Source organism: Chaetura pelagica, unplaced genomic scaffold, assembly GCF_000747805.2.
Source record: "Chaetura pelagica isolate M959 unplaced genomic scaffold, ChaPel_1.0 scaffold119, whole genome shotgun sequence".
NCBI lineage: Eukaryota > Metazoa > Chordata > Aves > Apodiformes > Apodidae > Chaetura > Chaetura pelagica.
Genome location: NW_009954406.1, coordinates 242,748 through 262,852, shown reverse-complemented (window position 1 = coordinate 262,852; position 20,105 = coordinate 242,748). Strand labels below are relative to the sequence as shown.

Sequence of the window (20,105 nt, the reverse complement as noted above, 5' to 3'; positions counted from 1 at the left end):
ATAAAGACTATATGAACTGAATAGCATTTGAATCACCAATATAGTTAAATTACAGCTATATTCACTAGTGATTTAAGAAGTAAAGCAATAATACAGTTTTACGATTGCTGATAACAGAATGTTAACTGATAAGTTATGCCTCTTGGAAGGATATAAAATCTAGTTCCTGACCCTCTGCTTGTCCTAGTCCCATTTTTATACAGGATCAGGAATGTACAGTGCAAGAACCCACAGAACTGAAAGGCATCTATGCTGACATCAGTAGCAGCTCCTGGCCTCTGTACAGGGAGTATTTCCACTCAGTTTTTCAAAGGATACTTTTAATAAATGCAGAATTGTATTTAGAATTACAATGCTAGTTACATAGGGCTAAGTATCCTTGCATAGTCTCAAGTATACTTGTTTTTTCTGCAACTAGTGTTACAAATGAAAATATGACAAATTCAGATTACTGGCATAAAATATGTATTGGTATTTACACTTAAATCCTGCTGATGGCAAAATTTACAGGTTTCCTGCTGTTAAGTCTTACCTCTTCATCTTCCCAGTCTATGAGGTCCCAGTCATAAGTTAATACAGCTCTCCTTCTTTTCCAAAACTCTAGAAAGACTGTAGCTGTGGAAATCATCAACTGCATTTTAATTATGGAAAAGAAAGAAAAAAGGCCATGCAGATCTCAAGAAAAACAGCAAGATATAACAGAGTAACTGTCATTAGCCACTTCCTGGCTCTTTTCCTCATAGGATCTTCCTGAAGTTGCCACTTAGGAAGCACAGGCTTACAGCTGAAAACCAGCTTAGCCTCATCTCCCACTCCTGGAGTATTCTGAACCACAGGGCCACAGCTCTGAATCTGCTGGCACTCAGCCTCACTGCTGGGGGTTTTGCCTTCCAGGAACAGCAGGCCAGGACTCAGCACCAGCATCCTGGCACCACACTGCAGGTGTACAAAAACTTAGGTCAGAACAAAGTCTCAAAGGAAGCATTTTCCATTAGGTGTTAAGTCACTCAAGTAAAGAGTTTCTGTTTTTCCTACCACATGAATGAAACTGCTAATAAATAAGAGAGAGAGAGAGAGAGTCTGCACTTTTCCAAGCCCCATGCTGAGGCTGAGGGCAGCAGTAGAGAGGAATGACTTTCACAGAAAGGTAGATAAACTTTGACAAAACTGCAGCCTAAATATTCAAGGTCTTGCTATTTTCAGTGTTAGACATATATTCAAATAGTCTTTTTAAAAACAAACAGAAACAAACACAAAAAAACCCACATCAAAACTATCAGAAAGGCTTGTCAGCACCATAATGTGTGCATGCTGGCGTGGAGGATACTGCTGTTTTGGTTAATGCAGCATAAGATCCAAATTCAGACACAAATTTGCAGTGCTCGCTTTCAGATCCTGTGGTCAGTCTGTTAGATGCAGGTCCACCCAGACACAGCAATAAACGTGATCTGGAAGCTTGCTGATACACACTGCAGAGAATACCACATTCCAAAGAAAACTAAACCCATAGCATCAGACTCTGTCCTCCCACTTCTCACAGACCCATTCCACCTCATGCCGCACAAATCACTAACTTCCCCAAAAGGGAAATTAAAAAAGGGATACTTAGGAGAACTTGATCTATTTTCTTCAGTGAAGACTTTCCACTTGTTCACTGCAGTGTTTTCAAGAAAACACCACAATTCGCTCCAATACAAACATCTCCTGTATATGCCATATTCTCAACACTTATCTCAAGGATAAATTATGCAATACTATTTAGACTTGATGTCTTAAAAATTTAAAGTGGAAACAGATTAACAACATCATAGCATTCCACTCAGTCGCACAATATTGAAACATTTCTGAGTCACTCGTCACCACATACCAGCCTAGAATAAATATAGATAAAGGATTAAAGAATAAAAACAAAATCACAGGTTGACTATATCAGCGTATTAAAAGTTATATATGAAGTGCCTGACATCCTCATTCTTAATTTAGTTGAGTATTGTGTATATAAAAGTAAGAGTTTATACTAAAGTAAGTGTTGTAATATTCAGATCCCCAGCTGGTTATGTACTCCAAGGTAAAAATTAATGACAACTGATACACCCAGAAAAATCTGAATTTCGATTATCTTAAGTGCAACTGTGAACATATTTGGAGGTAGGGTCAGACCCACTTCTAGCAGCATGCTTTTCTTATCAGAACTCATTTTGCTGCTTTATTTTGTAGAAGACACACCTTTTCCAGTCTTCATCTCACACACTGTACTGCAGGAAACTGTGATAGCACAAAGCTGTCTTCTGTCAAATTAATAGTTGCACAGTACACGGAACAAGAGTTTCTGTAGTTTACAGAAAACAGGCACCTTTCTGAAATACCAGTTCAGAGGCTTTCAAAGGATTAGGCAATAAGCACTGCCTACCCACTTTACCACAAACACTGCAATTTTGGTGGACTCTGTAATGACAGAGCTGGGTCCTGAGGGCAGGGAAGTCGGTCAGGCTGGTTCCCAGCACGGGGCTGCCACACCTTGCCCTGCCTTGCCCGGACAGCGCGTTCCGACCGCTCTCACACCGCCACGTTTCTTGTACCTCAGCTCCCCTCTTCCCGCCAGACTCACTGCACTCTGGGGCAGAGCAGTGTTTCCACAGGTGCTTGCATATTTCGTGGAGCTCAAAGGTAAGTCGGAGGTGTTTTTAATGCTTATGAGTGGATCTGATGAATAATTGGGAGTCTTTTGTTCTATGTAGTGTTCAGGAAGGTGATCCGTGCTGTTGTGGCCAAATTTCAGTTAGAGTGTATTTCTGAGAAAATAATTGGAAAAAACACCCCATTTTTTGAATCAAACATTAAAGCAGAGAAGTAGCCACTAGAAACAATGACAGTGTCTCACTCAAATTCATACTTTATTGGTTATTTATGCTCCTTATTCATATTTCTTTCTAATTCACTAAAATGTCACAATTATTTTCTCAGTACAAAAAATTCTTGATTGAACATTGAATATTTATTGCTCATTACATTTAGAAGTATCTCATCCTTTGAAAGCTGTCTGAAATTTATAGCAAGAGGCCACTGTACATTTCTGGGACCATCATTTGCTATCATTTCTTTTGGAATTCTAGAAGATCAACTCTACATATCTTACTTTATAATTGTTCTGTCTATTTTTGGATAATGGATGTAAAGGTAAAATTAATCTGCTTTATAAAGCTTAAAAAGCATAGCAAGCATGAAAGCTCTGCAAATGTGAATGTTACTCCAGACTACAAGAAACTAAGAAGTGCCATTAATAGTTTGCTTATCATGGCACTGTTTACTACATAAATTGAAGTACTTTTTAATCACTACTGGATAGGAGAGAAACGGTGCAAGGTTCAATTTACTGACATGCAAAAAAAGTCCTATTAATTTATAGTTCTGAACATTGTACCATCTACCCATAAGAAGTTGAAATGCCTATTTATTGACAATCACAGAGATTTTTGAGACATTATACCTGTCATAGGCAGGTGCTGGGCTGTGTTCAAAAATACATGTTACAATTACTTTATTATGCTCCAAACCTATTTTTAAATACTTACAACACCACTGAATACATATGTATATGAAAATTGCCATGTAAGAATTTCTTAGGACATTATTTTCTTTGTCTTGTAGAGATATTTAGAGCAAATCTGAGCAGTTTAAGGAAAACACAAAGCCAGATACAGGATCAATGCAAACTTCATGAAGTCCATAGACCCAGGGGGGTTGTGACTTGAATGGGACTCAGCTTCACCCACAGTGTAGGTGTGCAGGTGCAGATATATGTACACCAGTAGCTTCATACTGAATACTTTCTGCTGTAAGGCAATTTTAATCTTTATTAATTTTTGCAGCCTTTTTTCAATTTTACTTCAAATTCTGTATGACATAACCACAGCCTCCTCAACATGCCTGTGCCTACATTAGGATTTTAATCCACATCAAGAGTGTGCTTTTTAAAGCAAGGTTCCTGATCACCTCCACATGTTGCCCTCTGGCTTACACCACTGAGCACCCCTTACACACTAAGCTCCATGAATAGCCTAACACACAACCAGCCTTTCAAGGGTGCTCAGTCAAAGGGAAGAGATGGTGGCAAACTCAGAGTAGACCCCTCAAGAAATATGGGAAGAGTAAGTATCAAATCCTCAGCACCTCTATGGATCTATTGCAACTGGGCTACACGTTTTCCAGTACAGCTACAATCAGGGTATACTTAGCTGGAGAGTCATTTTAATGGGAAACTGTGTTTGTGTCTTGGTGAATTCCCCAAATAAGGGCCACTACATCTCTTCATAAAGCCATTGACCAAAGGAGAAATATTAGCCTTCTCATTTGTGGAGTTGGCTTTTTTTTTTTTCCTCCCCAAGTTTAATAGGTTTTGAATGAAATTTGATTCTAGCAGCACAGAAACTAATGCAGAGTGAAGGAACATGGTGGTGACCACCCTATGTAAAAACCTCTTCTTTCACGTTAAAAACATGTAGAGCTAATCTAGGTAATTTAACTGCATCCTAATCCCATATCAATGTCATTTTGACTCAATTCAGGCTATGTCTACTACACCGAGTTTCACTGAGTAACAAACTTGAATACCAACCAATTAAACAGTGAAATATTTTTTTTAATTATTGTTATTGATAATCTGTTCATAGCTTCCTTAAACACTTACTTTACCAGGTAATTTAAGGTTTGAGCTCTTCTGCAAGTTTTGGCTGATCTCTAGCACAGCTGTTTTACTGTAATAGCACTATTTGTATATTGAGCTCCAAAGGCAATAAGTATCTTTGAAGAACTTTAGTGTTTTTCTAAACTGTATGAACCTTAATGTTGCACTAGAAAAAGAGGCGTTAATTATTACAAACAAAAGGGTTTCCAGGAAGTAGTTCCTCCCAGCCTGAGAACTACAGTACACAACCTTTAAAGTAAGGAGGTTTCTTCGTTATGGTCCCCCTTGAAGAAGATTACACAAGAAAGCCAATCAGAAAAAATGACAAAGAATCTGTTCAGCAAGGATAGTGACCCTTTGTACAGTATTCTGTAAATTAAAATTACAGTTAAAGTGAATTGAGCAAAAATTCCCTCTGCGGTTTAATTAATTAAGGATAGAATCACAGAATGGTTAAGGTTGGAAAGGACCTTAAAGATCAGCAGGTTCCAACCTCCCTGCTATGAGCAGGGACACCTCCCACTAGAGCAGGCTGCACAAAGCCTCATTCAACCTGGCCTTGAACACCTCCTGGGAGGGGGCATCAAACCTTCCAGAGAGGGGACAGGACCAAACCCACTTTGTTCATGACTATGACTATTACTACAAAGAAGAAAAGACCATGACAGTGAATTAAAACAATAATACTTTTAAAATGGAATCATCTGTTTGAAAACTTTGTAAAATACAAATGCTTTTTTTTCCTTCACTTTTGCAGCTAACAAATCAAAATCTAATATTCAGATTGCACAGCTTTTCTGACATCATCTGACAACCTATCATTCAAATTGTAAACATAATTGGAGCTGGTAATTGAATCCCAAATGGGTTTTCTTTGGCTTGCTTATTTGGGGTCAAAGTGGTTATTCTGAGTTTGGCTGATACTCAAGCAGTTCTCTTATTTTTTGCTAAATAGCTACAAATGTTTTCCAAGCATAGATCCTTCCCACCATATAACTGACCTTAATTTGGGAAATAAGCAGTGTGGAGAAATGGACCACATTTTAAAAAGCAGATTACATGGAATTTTATAAATACATGTGTTTCAAATAACGGTACCACCTGCTAACTACTAACACAGAAAGCATTTAAGAACAGACCACAAAACAAATAAGAATAAAGCCAAAATGAGATATGACATGGTATTTAATTATCATCTAGCCACTGATACAACATTACCCATAGCTGACTGTTACCTGCTGTTGTATATGCACTTTCCATTGCTCTGACAGAGCCAAAATGAGATATGACATGGTATTTAATTATCATCTACCCACTGATACATTACCCATAGCTGACTGTTACCTGCTGCTGTATATGCACTTTCCATTGCTCTGACTGTTACATACAAAGAAACTAGGGAAAATATAGAATGAAATGACAAAATAATAAAAGCAATGACAAAACAAAACCTCCCCCCAAAAACCCCACCTATAGGAAAAAGCACAAGACAGTAGAGAGGAGCCTGAATATGAAAGAAATAGTTACTTCCTTCAGTGGTACCTCTCCTTCAGTTGGTAAAGTACCCACATATGTGGACATCTAGTTAATTAAGGATGCTGAATATGGAACTTACCTACACTTTGTATTGTGCTGTCACCTGAGAGGTTATGTGTGGGAGTTAAAAACTGCATTATCTCAGCCTGTCTCATATGGAGAAAATCACACAACCCCTGTCAAAACATGATGGATATACTGAACAGCATACCTGCTATAATGAAGTGACTTGAAGATGAGTTTTCTTCATCCTTCTCAATCTAACATTTAAAAAATTAATGCATAATATATAACTTTCAGTTTCACATAGGAAAAGAAGTTTCCACACAAATTCAAACTGATTCAGTTTTCAATCTGCTCCTGGCAGCATTCATATGACACTCATTGCTCAGAGTCACAAAACATTATCCATCAACTTTCAAGGCTAATTTTAACAATTGTATTTCTTTGTGATGGAGCATAACTCTTCAGCATGTCCTTGGATCTGCTGCCTGCCCATAAAACATTGCCTTGAGCACACCATCCAGGTATGTCTCATTACCTTATTCTATAGCAAGTGGTTTTGAATTATTCCTCTCTGAGTGTGAGGCCTGTTTATAGAACCATGGAATTTTCTTGAGCAAAAACATTTTGTTGATCATCAGTATTGTACTAGGTCATTCTTTAAGTCATTAACACTCACAAATGTAAAGTTTTCACCACCAACTGGTGCTAAACTCCTGAGGCTTCTGTAGTGTGTCAGAAACTTTTTTTTACCAGCTTTTTTTGGGTCTTAACTGAGTAGCTTTGCTTTGCATAATGAAATAATAGACTAAAGTGAATTTCTTACAGGTTCTCTATATAAAGAAACAAACTTTGAAGTCAACACCATGCAATTCTCCTATGGAATGATTTTCATTTTCCTGCTTTTAAGTCTGCAATGGGACAAAAGCAACAGCGAGAACAGTCCAGGAAGTGAAACAACTACTGGAAATAGCTCCATTAGAGGTAACAACCAGACGACAGTGCAAACAACTACACACACACTCCTTTTGGGTATGACTACTGCCATAAAATCATCTGCTGTCAGCCAAGCTGCACCAACATCTGCCAATGCCAAAAAAGTTGTAACAAGTGTAAGACAGACGAGTAATGGGCTTCACAGCACAACCCCAAAGCCACTGGATGGCACCACTGTATCCTCAAACATCACTATGGTATCGAAAGGTGGAACAACTAACTCTGCCACAAACTTCACCAGAATCACAATGTCTTTATCAACATTGACAACCATGGAGAACTTTTCTGGAATGACTAAAACTGATGCAGCTACTTCCACAGCAACACCAAGTAACTCCACAGTCACCTCTGGCACCCCTTCAGCTTCAGTGCTCCCCGGTGATAACTCATCAATCAACCCCACAACGTTGTTCCCCACCAGTATTACTCTGACATCACCCATGGTGTCTCAGGACAGTCCCACAACAAACTTAAAACCCATTCAGCAGACAACAGAGCAGAATCAGAACTCTAGTAACCCTTCTACTACATCAGCTAATTCAGAAGATGCCAATGAAGGTATGTATTGAACTGAAGTCCAATAGGATTGATAAAATTATAATGCTGAAATCAAATATTTTCACTGAAGCCGCTTCAAAAAGCGGCTTCACAAGACACATGAATTAATCATAGAGTCACAGAATCATTAAGGTTATAAAGGATCTCCAAGATTATAAAGTCAAACTGTCAACCCAACACCACCATGTCCACTAAACCATGCCCACATGTTTTTTGAACACCTCCAGGGATGGTGACTCCACCACTTCCCCGGGCAGCCTGTTCCAATGATTGACCACTCTTTCAGCCAAGAAATTTTTCCTAATATCCACTTTAAAAATCCCCTGGTGCAACTTAAGACCATTTCCTCTCGTCCTGTCACTGAGTACTTGGGAGAAGGAACCAACCCCCACCTTGCTCCAGCCTCCTTTCAGGTACTAATAGAGAGTGAGAATGTCTCCCCTCAGCCTTCTGCTCTCCAGCCTAAACAATCTGTTTCCTCAGCCACTCCTCATACGACTTGGGCTCTAGACCCTTCACCAGCTTTGTTGCCCTTCTCTGGACATGCTCCAGCAACTAAATGTCCTTCTTGCAGTGAGGGGCCCAAAACTGAACACAGGATTCAAGGTGTGTCCTCACCTGTGATGAGTACAGGAGAACAATCACTTCCCTACTCCTGCTGGCCGTACTATTGCTGATACAACCCAGGATGCTGGTGGCCTCTTTGGCCACCTGGACACGTAGCCAGCTCATATTCAACCAGCTGCCAGCCAGCACCACCAGCTCCTTTTCTGCTGGGCAGCTTTACAGCCACTCTTCCACAAGCCTGTAGCACTGCATGAGGTTGTTGTGGCCAAAGTGCAGGACTCAACAACTTGGCCTTGTTGAATCTCATACAATTGGCTTTGGCCCATCAATCCAGCCTGTCCAGATCCCTCTGTAGAGCCTTCCTACGCTCAAGCAGATCAACAGTCCTAGCCAACTTGTAGTCTTGAGACTTACTCAGTCCATTCCTCCAGATCACTGATAAGGTATTAAACAAGACTGGCCCCAAAACTAAGCCCTGGGTGACCTACCACAGACTATAACTAAAACTCCCCCCAAATTAAAAATGGCTTTAAAAATTATTTACTGTTTTATTGTTCAAAACTTCAAAGAGTGGGGGAACCCAATTACAGGTATTCTCCATTCACACTGCAGTGGACCTTCAAGCAGATGCATAGAAATAATATTTAAAACATGTATCATTTCAACTTAATTCAGTTAAGAGACTTTTGCTACCAAAGATGATTTCTTATGAATAGTTCCAAGTAGAGCATGCGTGGGAAAACAATGGAGCATAAAATTATTATGGCACTTTTATATCTTGCTGCTCCAAATCTGGTCTTCAACAAAATAAAAGATTAGGAGACATTGTAATTTGTTTGCCATGAGTTAGCTTTCAGGTTTTAAACATAGGACTGAAAGGTTATCCATCACAGCCAGGTGAGTACAATTTGTACTAAGAACTGAAGGAGCATCAGATTTTCATGTTTCCCATCACAGTTTTATTAATTACCATGCACGTGATTTTGAGAGAACATGACAGAAAAGTTTCATGACAGAAAGGAAGTTTCAAGAAAAGTTCAGTTCCAAGAAAAACAGAACACCTTGAAGGAAAGTTTTATGAATCTGAGGAAAATCTTGGAAAGGATGCAGCTATCCTGCTAACTGAACAGGTGCAGAAAATGTTACTGGATTCCTTACCTTGCATACTCAAAATTGCTACTCAATCACTTGAAATTCAGAGGCAGCAATTTTAAATGCTGGCTTAAATACTTACAAATTATTACATTCAAAGAGTGATTATTGACTACTTCTTTAAATAAAACTATAGTGCTTGATTCTTTAATTAAACCTGGAACCCTTTTTCTTTGACTAAAAACTTATTTAGCCTTTTTAAAAAAACACACACACCAACACTCAGTTATTCCCTTGAAAATCATGGACAGAGATGTTTGTTTTCTTTTCCAAAGGCAGAGAGTTTCTGCAGAGATGCTGGTTTAGTCACAGTCTGCAAAGTGTTTCAGATCATTGGTGCAAAGTTTCATTCCCCAAAGCCCTTGACTGCTATAAAGTCAGAGTGAAGTATTTGATCTTACACATTTATTGTTCTCATTGAACTGTGTCTTGTTTCTTCTCTCCTAGAGAAAACCAACAAAGTAGGAATAATAGTCGGTGTCACTGTAGGAGTCATTTTGGGATCTATATTCATTGGTCTGATTGGATATTTGATATGGGGTAAGAAAAGGTCTGAGTCATTTTCCCACAGGCGGCTGTATGATGATACAAGGAATGACCCAGGTAAGCAAAAACTTATTGAACTATTAGGAATTAAACAGTCATCACCAGTTAAACTAGTTTTCAACTGACAGTACTTTATTATTTTTAAATTTTAGCTTTACTCACAATGCCCTTAACTCTATGCCTCCTCCAAGTTATTATTTTAACCTCTAAAGTATAAGGAAATGTTGTATCTAGTATTAGTGAACCTGTTCAAAGAATTCCCAGCGAGTTCAAAACTGTAGCTCAAAAGCTCTCTGAAACTTTGATTTACTGACAAAAAGCTATCATACTCACTCAACTTCAGTTACAGAAGGAGGGATTAAACTATACCTGTTTTTACGAGTAAGAATATTTTTAAGAGGCTTAAACAAAAAAGTGCTTTTATCTTCTTCATGAATATGTATAAAGTTGTATCAATATGCAATCACACAGTCTCCAAATATTTATATCACGTTCCTGGACTTTATTTTTAAATGTTTAAACAAACACTGAGAGGCTAAACACATTTTTTTCTCATATAAAATCAAACAAAAATAAAACTCTGGCAATACACCCTTCCTGGCTTAAACACAAAGAGCTGAAAACTGCCAGAACGTCAGATTAGAACCTAGCTTTGAGAGGTGACCACCCATGTAGTGCTGAAGGGGCATGACTGGGAGAACATTTTATCGTCAGAAGACTGTGAATCAGTGCCTTCATCGTTTGCTCCCTCATATGCAAGAAAGAGGTTAGCTGGATTTAGCTGCGAGGAACTGCTGAACTAAACCATGAGGTAACCGGAGTATGGGGATAAGAATATTTCAACCAATATATAAAAACTAATGACATTATCCTTTCAGTTCTCCACTTAGACAGCTCACTTGGACCATATGATACCAGTTTTGGATGTGTCCCCCATGGCAACACCAGCACAGCAGACAAGGCTGAGGAAGACAACGCAGGGAGCTCATCCTATGACATTCCTATGGCTGACATTGCCTCATCCCTCCCTTCGCTGTAATATTCACTTCAGGTTATATTCTCATCTCTTATCTACAGATTATATTCTCACCTGTTATCTACACCCTTTCCTTTTTTTCCAAAACGACCTGGCAGCTGTTATCTTACAGCCTTTGCTGTGCAAACGATGTTTGGAAAGCAAGGGGAAAATCACAAGACACACTGACACACAACAGGGAGGGCCCAGAGGTAGAGCATCTCTCTTGTACTTTGTAGTTAAATGATCAACGGATGGTTTTCCTGGAAGGATATTATACCAGCCTTCTTAGAAATAATACAGACAAACAGCATCTAGGTACATTTTTGCCTTGTGTAACTCAGTCAAGAACGCAGCAAAAGTTGACTAGGATTGCAATGATGTTTTGGCAGCAATAATAATAAAAAAAATAATACCCATTTTAACCATCTTGAGGTGAAACTGTTCTGTCCAGATACGATTTCTATCTGATAAATGACTCAGGACATTATTTTCCTTGCTCTACATTTGTTCCATCCTCAGTGAATAAGACAAAAAGTATTAGATTTACTTGGATTACTCAGAGATGGAAGTTTGCGTGGGAGAATGGAACTATTGAGTAACTTGGACTACATTTAACCTTTGTCTATGATGACACAGAATTAAAATCACTACTGATGGGGAAAAAAAGATGACAAGCTATTCCTCTGTCAAACTGATCTCTTGTTCGCATTTCAGGCTAGATCTGTAGAAATGATGGAATAGGTTTTGGTAGAGGTTAAAGAGAAAAAATACTTAATCCTTACAGGAAAGGAATTCTCTATGCCAGGTATATAGATATCCTAAATAGAGTAAAATGTTTGAACTATAATGCAAATAATTGTGTAGCTTATCTGTTTGCAATTAGCAGACATATCTAAATGGAAAAGAAATAACATGAAAAAGAAATAGCTGTAATGACACAGAATAAACAAAATGAAGTGCAGAGAAAGAAACTACTCATATAGGATATGTGCTTGTTAATATGACTGTTAAAATGCTTTATTTGGCGTGGAGACTATGGTTCACTTCCCAGCAAAACCAAAACCTGATTTCTAGCTCTATCCAGCACATTGGATAGCAGACTGAAAATCTGAGACACGTTCACGTGCATTAGGTGAGAGTATCTCTCTGCTGCTTGAAATTAAGACTAATGTAATGTTCAGCTTTCATCTTCCTTAGCACATATTATGCCATTTCTCCTCGTAATGGTAAAGCAGTAGCAAATAAGCAAAATTCCTTATTACACATGAATCTTGGCCTCAGCTGCAAATTGAAAGAGCTCTCTCTAAGGAGAACTTGAAGACAGAGATTAAGAGATGCTAAGAAACCACCAGTTTATTACTGGTAGTAAAAAACTACTGCCTGTGTTAGTAACAGCATAATCAAGTGCAATATATTTTTAGAATTTATTAAACTAATTATTAGTAATTGCAAGGCTGTAACAGCAAGATCAGGAGCCAATGAAGAAATATTACTGAGGCAAGCAAAGTGTGTCCTTCAGTTACATTTATATCATGTTAATTTTTAAAAATCTAATTATGATTTCTGTATGTATGTGCACATGTTTATGTTTCTCTTTGATGTTTTGCTGTTGTTTGTATATTTGTCTTTTTTTTTTACCAGCCCTCCAAAATTTGTGACATTTGTTCATCCTTCACTTTAAGTTAGAATCATTAATGCTTATTTGTACATCTTATATAAATAAAAATGTTGTGCAGCATTTGATTCTATTAAAAACTGTAAAACTCTGGTTTGAATTCAGACAATTGTACCTACATGAACTGGTGTTACCTTCTCAGGATTTACACAGACAAGCATTTATATTGGTAAAATTAATTATCTCTTGTACTAATACCAGCCTTCCCTACTTTCCGGCAGCAAAATACTATTAGTTTCAGTGAAAGCTGATTCCATCCATCTTTCAGGCTGGAACTATTACACCTGCCTTGTGCGGCATTATTACACTTCAAAGAGAGGGAAAACTGTTCTAAGTCCTGTTTAACAGTGGCCTCTGTGGATATCACCCTGCTTGACTTTGTGCCCCATGACATGTCACATGGGATATCAGTGCGAATGCAATGAAATATTCAGACTGAGAGTTCAAATATAAGTAGTTGGATTGGAGTAGGCATTTAACATAAAATCTTTCCCATACTTCCCTTTAATTAGCTCCCACAAAAACATTCTCATTTATTCTGTAAGGATCCTCCACAAAACACGATTTTTATATTGACTCCAGACCTGTAAATTAACCTAAATGTTTGCCTCTAAAAAAGATTTCAATCAGGATTATACAAAATTCAGGCTTACAGACATTTAAGACAGTATAGGCAGTCATGACTAGCATAGAAGTTGAAGCTGAATAAGGATAAAAAGGTTTGTGTCAAAATAATAATCCTTCTTTAAATGTTATCAAGCTATCATCTCCCTTTACCCAGTAATCATAGGAAAGAATCGGGTAAACTAAAAGTACAAAACAAATAAAAATGTACTTACCCCAAATAGCCATGAAAATAGCAAAGAAGACAGTCCCTCCATTATCAAACAAATGTGTAACCTGAATAGAAAAGAAATACATCAGGAACAAATAAAATTGCCACCTTATCTTTCACCCCAAAGAATCCTACAGTACAGAACCAGTGGCAGAAACTAAAAACTGAGCAATCTAGTAATAAGTCCTACTTGCAGGATTCTTCTACTAACCTGAACTCTGGTTTTGCAGACCTTCATTTCACAGATCCCCAGTCTGTTTCTTTCACAGACACTAAGAGCTGCTCTGTTTGTGTCCAGACAGGCAAAAAAATTCCTCCAGTGTTCTCATATGCTGGGTCAAATTTAACATTTTTATAAACTTAAAACACTTCTGTCTTCTCACTTTTCTTTCTCTGTATATTATCTACTGTCTCTTTTTATTACCTTTCCTTCTTCTCCCAAACTATCTTGCAATTCTTCTGCAGGTAAGAATAATATATATATTCCTTTTTATACAGACATCTCAGCCTCTCCAATTGTTGACATACTTTCCTTCTTAAAAAGCCTAATTCTAAATACCACACCCTCCCCAAAACAGAATTCTAAATTGTGTATTTAATTTCTCCTCTTTAATGCTCTACTTTTTATTGGATTTATCCCTTATCTTACCATTTGTCATAAGATTTTTTGGGCAGAACAGATATTCTGCAAAGTCCAAGGCTGACCAATAGAAAAGGAGTAACAGTTTTTTGATACCTATGGATCACTCTAAGCCTCTGAGTGTGTGAATTTCATGTCTCACTTATGAAAATTTATATTACAAAAATCCAGAGTTTCTAATACTCAAGCAAGAATATGAACTATTATTTAGGAAGCTGACATTAAATTGATGCACTTTCAATAGACCTAAGGTTGCCAATTTACAGCAAAGTAATTTACCCAAGGATAATGGGCCTACACTTTTTCTAGTTACAAGTGGTTTAAGATGTTGCTGAGCATTAGGAAGCAAAGCACAGGCTTTGAACTCCTATTTGAAAAAAAAAAGCGCAAGTCATTATAAAATCATAGAGCAAACCAACTTATCATCAAGAGGTGTATGTTAGGGAGAGTACCTAAAGAGAGGGGGAAAAAGAAAAAGTGCTGCAAATGCCTTTCATATGTATTGCCCAAAACCATCCAGAAAATTGTGATTTCCCATTCTTTGAAATGAGAAAAGAATTACTTCAAATAGAATATTCTTGAAAAGACTTTCCTTGCTGCTGACTCTGTTGCTGACTTGAGGACCAATGTTTAGGCTCCTATCATGACAGAAACCTGCCCGTACACCAATGGAAAGGTGCAGGTAGCCAGATTCACATTTACAGTACTGTGACCTTCTCCTACACCTGCATTTACTCTGGCCAGCTTTTTTTCTCTGAATGCAAGCTGTGCCAGGATGCTGGGGCAGACAGCCCACTTTGGGCAGGTTACCTAACCCTCTCCTGCAAGAGCTGCCTGCTGCAAGGAGAACAAATCCTACTGACAGATTTTCTTTCTTCTAGAGAAGGCTTGGATTTTCACTTCTGTCTTTCAAATCAAGAAAATTTAACTAGGGAAGGCAGAAAAATTTAATAGAAACAGTGTTATTTGCCTCTATCTTATTTCTTACTGGAAAAAATTATTCTAATATTCTGAGAATTTGTTAAAAACATTTTATTTGTATGTCAGTTCTTTTTGGTTTTTTTAAGGCTCTGAAATTGGAATTGATTATTCGGTATTGAATATTGATAAATCAAGTATATTCCCTGCATGAACCACACAGTCAGCTCAATTGTACACATACATGAGTCTCTTCCCTTATTTTTCTTTTACTGCCATAAAGGAACACACAGACATAATGGGTATGAGACAGAAAGTGTGAGTGGTGAACAAAAGCAGTAGGATAAACCTAATGAACATTTTAATTTTCGAATGTAGATCTGTGTGAGGATGTGATTTTGGACATTCTCCTCAGTAAAGAGTGCATCTTTCCAAGGAAATACAAAATGAACCAAGCAAGCTACAAACCAAACCTAATCCAGAAGAATGAATGACGCTACAAAATTGAAAGTACATATCTGGCTCCAAATCTACCTTGTTTTAAAGTGTACGGGCTAAAGTCACACTCAGAATTTGACTGTCTTAAAGGCTAACAAGCAGTCTGATACTCTGAGTTGACCCGATGCTTCCAAGCAGAAGGAAATACTGCAGGACTGGGTGGCAGTCTGTCAGCACACCTCACTGATGTTGCATCATCATACAAGACTTCAGGCATTTCACACCCACCCTGAATCAACACCCTGCCCTGAGGCCCAGAGCAAGGTGGGCTGGGCACAGGACCAATGAGCCCTTGTGCACCAGGCTAAGCACCCACAGATCAAAGAGCCCACTTAATGTGGATGAGAATGACAGGCTGGGAATTCAGCAATTCAGAACTCAACTCAGGTATTACATGCCTTTCCCTTAAATTATAAACTTCACTTCAGAGAGGTATTTTTTAATAGAAATGGAATAAAGAGGGAGGGGATGAAAGAAATGGGCAGTAGCAAGAAGGAAAAAGGCATTTCTGTATTTTGCCTCCAGCTTTACAAAAAAACTTGGCAGGAAAAGCAATTGAAGGACATGATTTTTCCTGCATTAGTTTGTTCTATCTGAAGTGCTCCTCTAAAGTGAAACTTGGCAGATATTCAATGAAAGAAACCTTGACAGCAGTTTTAATAACATGACATATGAGCACAAGGCTCAAGCATAAGTGAGGAAAGTCCCACAACATGAACAGGTCTGGGGAGATAAACTTCACTGAAAGGAACTCACTTTTCCTATTTAACTCAATGCTTCTCTACTCATATTCAATGAGCTACTTGAATAAAGATTAAAACACTATTCCAGAATAAGAGTGTCACTGCCTGGAATGAATCAGGAATAGCTTCTCTTGCTATCAGCTCCTTATGTGTATGTGTAATAGCTTCCCTCCTCTTGGTTGTCTTGCAAGAAAGACAAGAGAAGTAATTTTGTTCCCACAGCAGAAGCAGAGGGAAATGCTGACAAGCTCCATCTCAGGAACAAGCAAGCAAGCAGGAAATGCCTTTTTCTTTACCCAGAGAGAAGACCTCATACCTTATTAAAATATTTTAGTTTCACTTATTCATACTACAAACATTAGTTCAGAAAGTACAAAGGAACATTTGATCTGAAATCAGACCATAGTGTCCTAACATTACAGATTTGTTTTCACTCACTAATTTGGGTGCAAACACAATGGCAGTGCTGACACACATCAACACATGAACCAGATGTTTCCTAGTGAGGGGAACTTTTCTTTAGAGACAATGTGGTGAGTGAAGGCATTACAGTTACAAACTCAGCCTCAGTGAGCTTTTTTAAAATTTTTTTTTCTTTTTCATTTGAGTGGCCAGAGACTCCTTCCCAAAGAGAATTCTCTCTCTCTCCCACCTGGGGGAGATCCAGAACAGACAAATTCCAAAAGGAGACCATTTTTGCTTGTTTTCTGTGTTCCATATAAGGTTGATCAATATTTCAGAGCAAAAGCATTGGCAGGAAAAGCTGGGAGCTTACAGGAATTTCCATAATATTTGTAGACATTAGAAACTGGTGCCTGTGAAAACTGAGTATGAATGGTTATTGCTTGTCTTCTCTGGTTGTCATCTGAGAGCATTGGTTTGAAAATACATGGAAATACGGATGGGCTGCCACAGTTTTTCTGCTGCAATGAATTATTCACAATGTGACATTAAGTGTGGCATTTGCATGATTTAAGCACATGCTGCCAGTGTAAATATAAATAAGACACAAAAACTGCTTCTTATTAACCGGTGATGTTAAAATAAGAGGACCTAAATTTAAAGGGATGCCAAAGTGAAAAATGTATTCATTTCCTGTTAAACTAACATGGACTGCTGAAGTTCCTTGTCATCTTCTAAAAAGAGATGTTTAAGGGATGAGTTGTATAGCATGCATAATGCTATTTCAATTAAGAAAGCTCTGACCTTCAACACAGATCTTAAAAAAAAATAAATTAGTAAAAATAAGTTACAAACAATCTCACAGAGCCATTTTCTGCTGTAGAGTTATATAGCACTGCTTAAAAACAAAAACCAGTTTTGCCTTTTTAATTTTTTTTATTTGCATATGATAAAATATAAATTACATGTGTAAAATCTAAAAAGAAATATTGTTAATAAATGTCAAATGCTTTGGGGATTTTCTGTCACAGACAGGTTTGAAATGTTGAGTTTTACTCAAAATTGGTCCTATCTATATGAAATTTTGAAATCTAGCACAACCCTGATTTTCTCATTGCTGCAGTGTTGCTGTAATGCCATGGCTGAGAGATAATCACATTTTATATGTGCAGACTCCTAAGCAAGATTTATATTATAGGATAAAGACTTTCAAGAAAATTCCAGAACTCTGAACATACCACACATCAAATATATTGCTCACTTGAAAACACTGCATGTATACAAAGGTGCTTCTGATTATTTAATTTGAAGGATAGCTCCTTGTAGGAAAATATTAGTTGTGTAAAATCTTTGAATTAGTTTGACAGAGCAAAGCAAATCACTTGCACATTATACTAAAGAATTATTTTAGGAGTATAAGAAGCTAATTTTAGGCAGTTTTAAAAAAAACAAACAAACCTTTCCAGAATAGAATCACAGAATCACTGAGATTAGAAAAGACCTCTAAGATTATCAAGTCAAACCACCAAGCCAACACCACCATGCCCACTAAACCAAATCCCAAAGTGCCACGTCTACGTGTTTTTTCAGACACCCCCAAGGAAGCTGATTCCATCACTTCCCTGGGCAGCCTGTTCCAATGCTCGACCACTTTTTCAGTCAAGAAATTTTTCCTAATATCCAATCTAAAGCTCCCCTACTGCAACTTGAGGCAATTTCCTCTCATCCTATCACTAGTTACTTTAACAAGGATTTAGGAAGGAAACACTCACAGAAAGTAAAACAAATGTTAGAATAATCTCTGGTAATTTCAGAGCTTTCCCATATTAGAAACACAAATTACAAAGGCTGAGAAAAAAAAAAAATCACTGTAAAGAAACAACACGTTTTGCAGGAATCTTTGCTGAAACATGGGCAACCATTACACAATGAAAGTGGATCTTTAAACAATAATTATCTTGGGAGCAGTAAGACAGTAATTACCTTGGCATATATGCAGCTTTCATTGAGTTTTTGTAGCGTGCAATTGCGTTCACACATAGGGCACATGATGGTTTCATTGGCCTCGCAGATCTCTTTGCTTTAGCATGAGACAGGAAAATACAGATTATAAAAAGGCTTTTAGCATTTTGAAGATTTTCTGAGGTTATGCCATTTGTGGTCTCTATTTGTTAACAGCATGCTTACACAACAAAAATGGCTAAATAAAATAATTTAAAAGTGAATGTTTGGCTTGAAAAGCTTAACACGAATGAGTAACCTGAAAACTACAGGTCCTACAGTAGTATGTAATATTTTTAGGCATCATGCTACACTTCTCACACTTGTGAATATCCCATTTTCTCTCAAATTCCACAAAGAGAAGAACAAAACATTGTTCACTGTCTTCCAACCTGTTTACTTCATATTTTTTCTACGCAACACAGAAGATAACAAAAGTTATCTTTAACACTTTAACTACACTGATTTCAGCTTATTCCAGTTTGCATCAGTTGAAGGTCTGTTCCACAGGATGCTCACACACACACATCAATCATCAGTCACATGTAAAAATCCACTGACAGGGATTTCTGGCAGAATTATTTCAAGTCTGTGTGTTTTTATTTCCTATCACTTACGTATATGGCTAATAAAAAACCAAAACACTTTAATATCCAATTTGGGGGCAAAATATCACCAAGCCACATTCTCATGTTGAAGGATCCTAAGATTTAGGAAGATGAAGTCATTGTCTTCACTGGGACCATTCATATTCAAAACTTAGTACATAATTAAGTGCCTTGACAGAGGCAAACAGAATTCGCAAAAAAGCAAAAAATAATTTTAAGGCAAATTTCAACTGCAGAGGTAAGATTCCCAAAGAACATCAACACCTTTCCCTATCCTTCAGCAATGTTGACATGACTGAAATGATCCTATGACACACTAGGAAGGTAGCACTATAGAAAAAAATGCCAGGAAATTCCTACTGATTTGTTTAATAAACATTGTGCTTTCACTCTCCTACTCATAAAAGCCAAATTTACAGTTCTAATACTGTATGGAAGATTATGCTTATTTCCAAATGAGTGCATCTATTAAATACTGTCTGATATAACAGTAAATAGAAATAAATGATCCTGATTGCCCAGATGCCACTTTTGAAATCTTCAGCCACATATTAGAATCACTGAAACCCTACAACATAATGCAGATCTGACAAAGAAATTGTCCTAAGTAATTCTTAGGCCAGAATGGGCACAGCCAGTCCTTTCAGACTTGAAGAGTAACAGGCATCTTAGAGTGTGTCAGGTCAGAGAATTTTCTTGCTGGCATTTTCATTCAAATTATTAAA

The 20,105-nt window shown here is 37.6% G+C and overlaps 1 protein-coding gene across 1 annotated transcript in view; it reads right to left on the bottom strand.

The window, feature by feature from the left end:
* The window catches only part of ANO3 (anoctamin 3), a 71,476-nt gene that overhangs the window by 10,716 nt on the left and 40,655 nt on the right, over window positions 1–20,105 (bottom strand). Inside the window, exons 11-13 of the mRNA XM_010004239.1 lie at window positions 18,755–18,851; window positions 13,575–13,635; window positions 533–615 (exon numbers count right to left, since the gene is read on the bottom strand). Of these exons, the coding sequence (XP_010002541.1) occupies window positions 533–615; window positions 13,575–13,635; window positions 18,755–18,851 (241 nt within the window). The remainder of the gene's footprint in view (window positions 1–532; window positions 616–13,574; window positions 13,636–18,754; window positions 18,852–20,105) is intronic.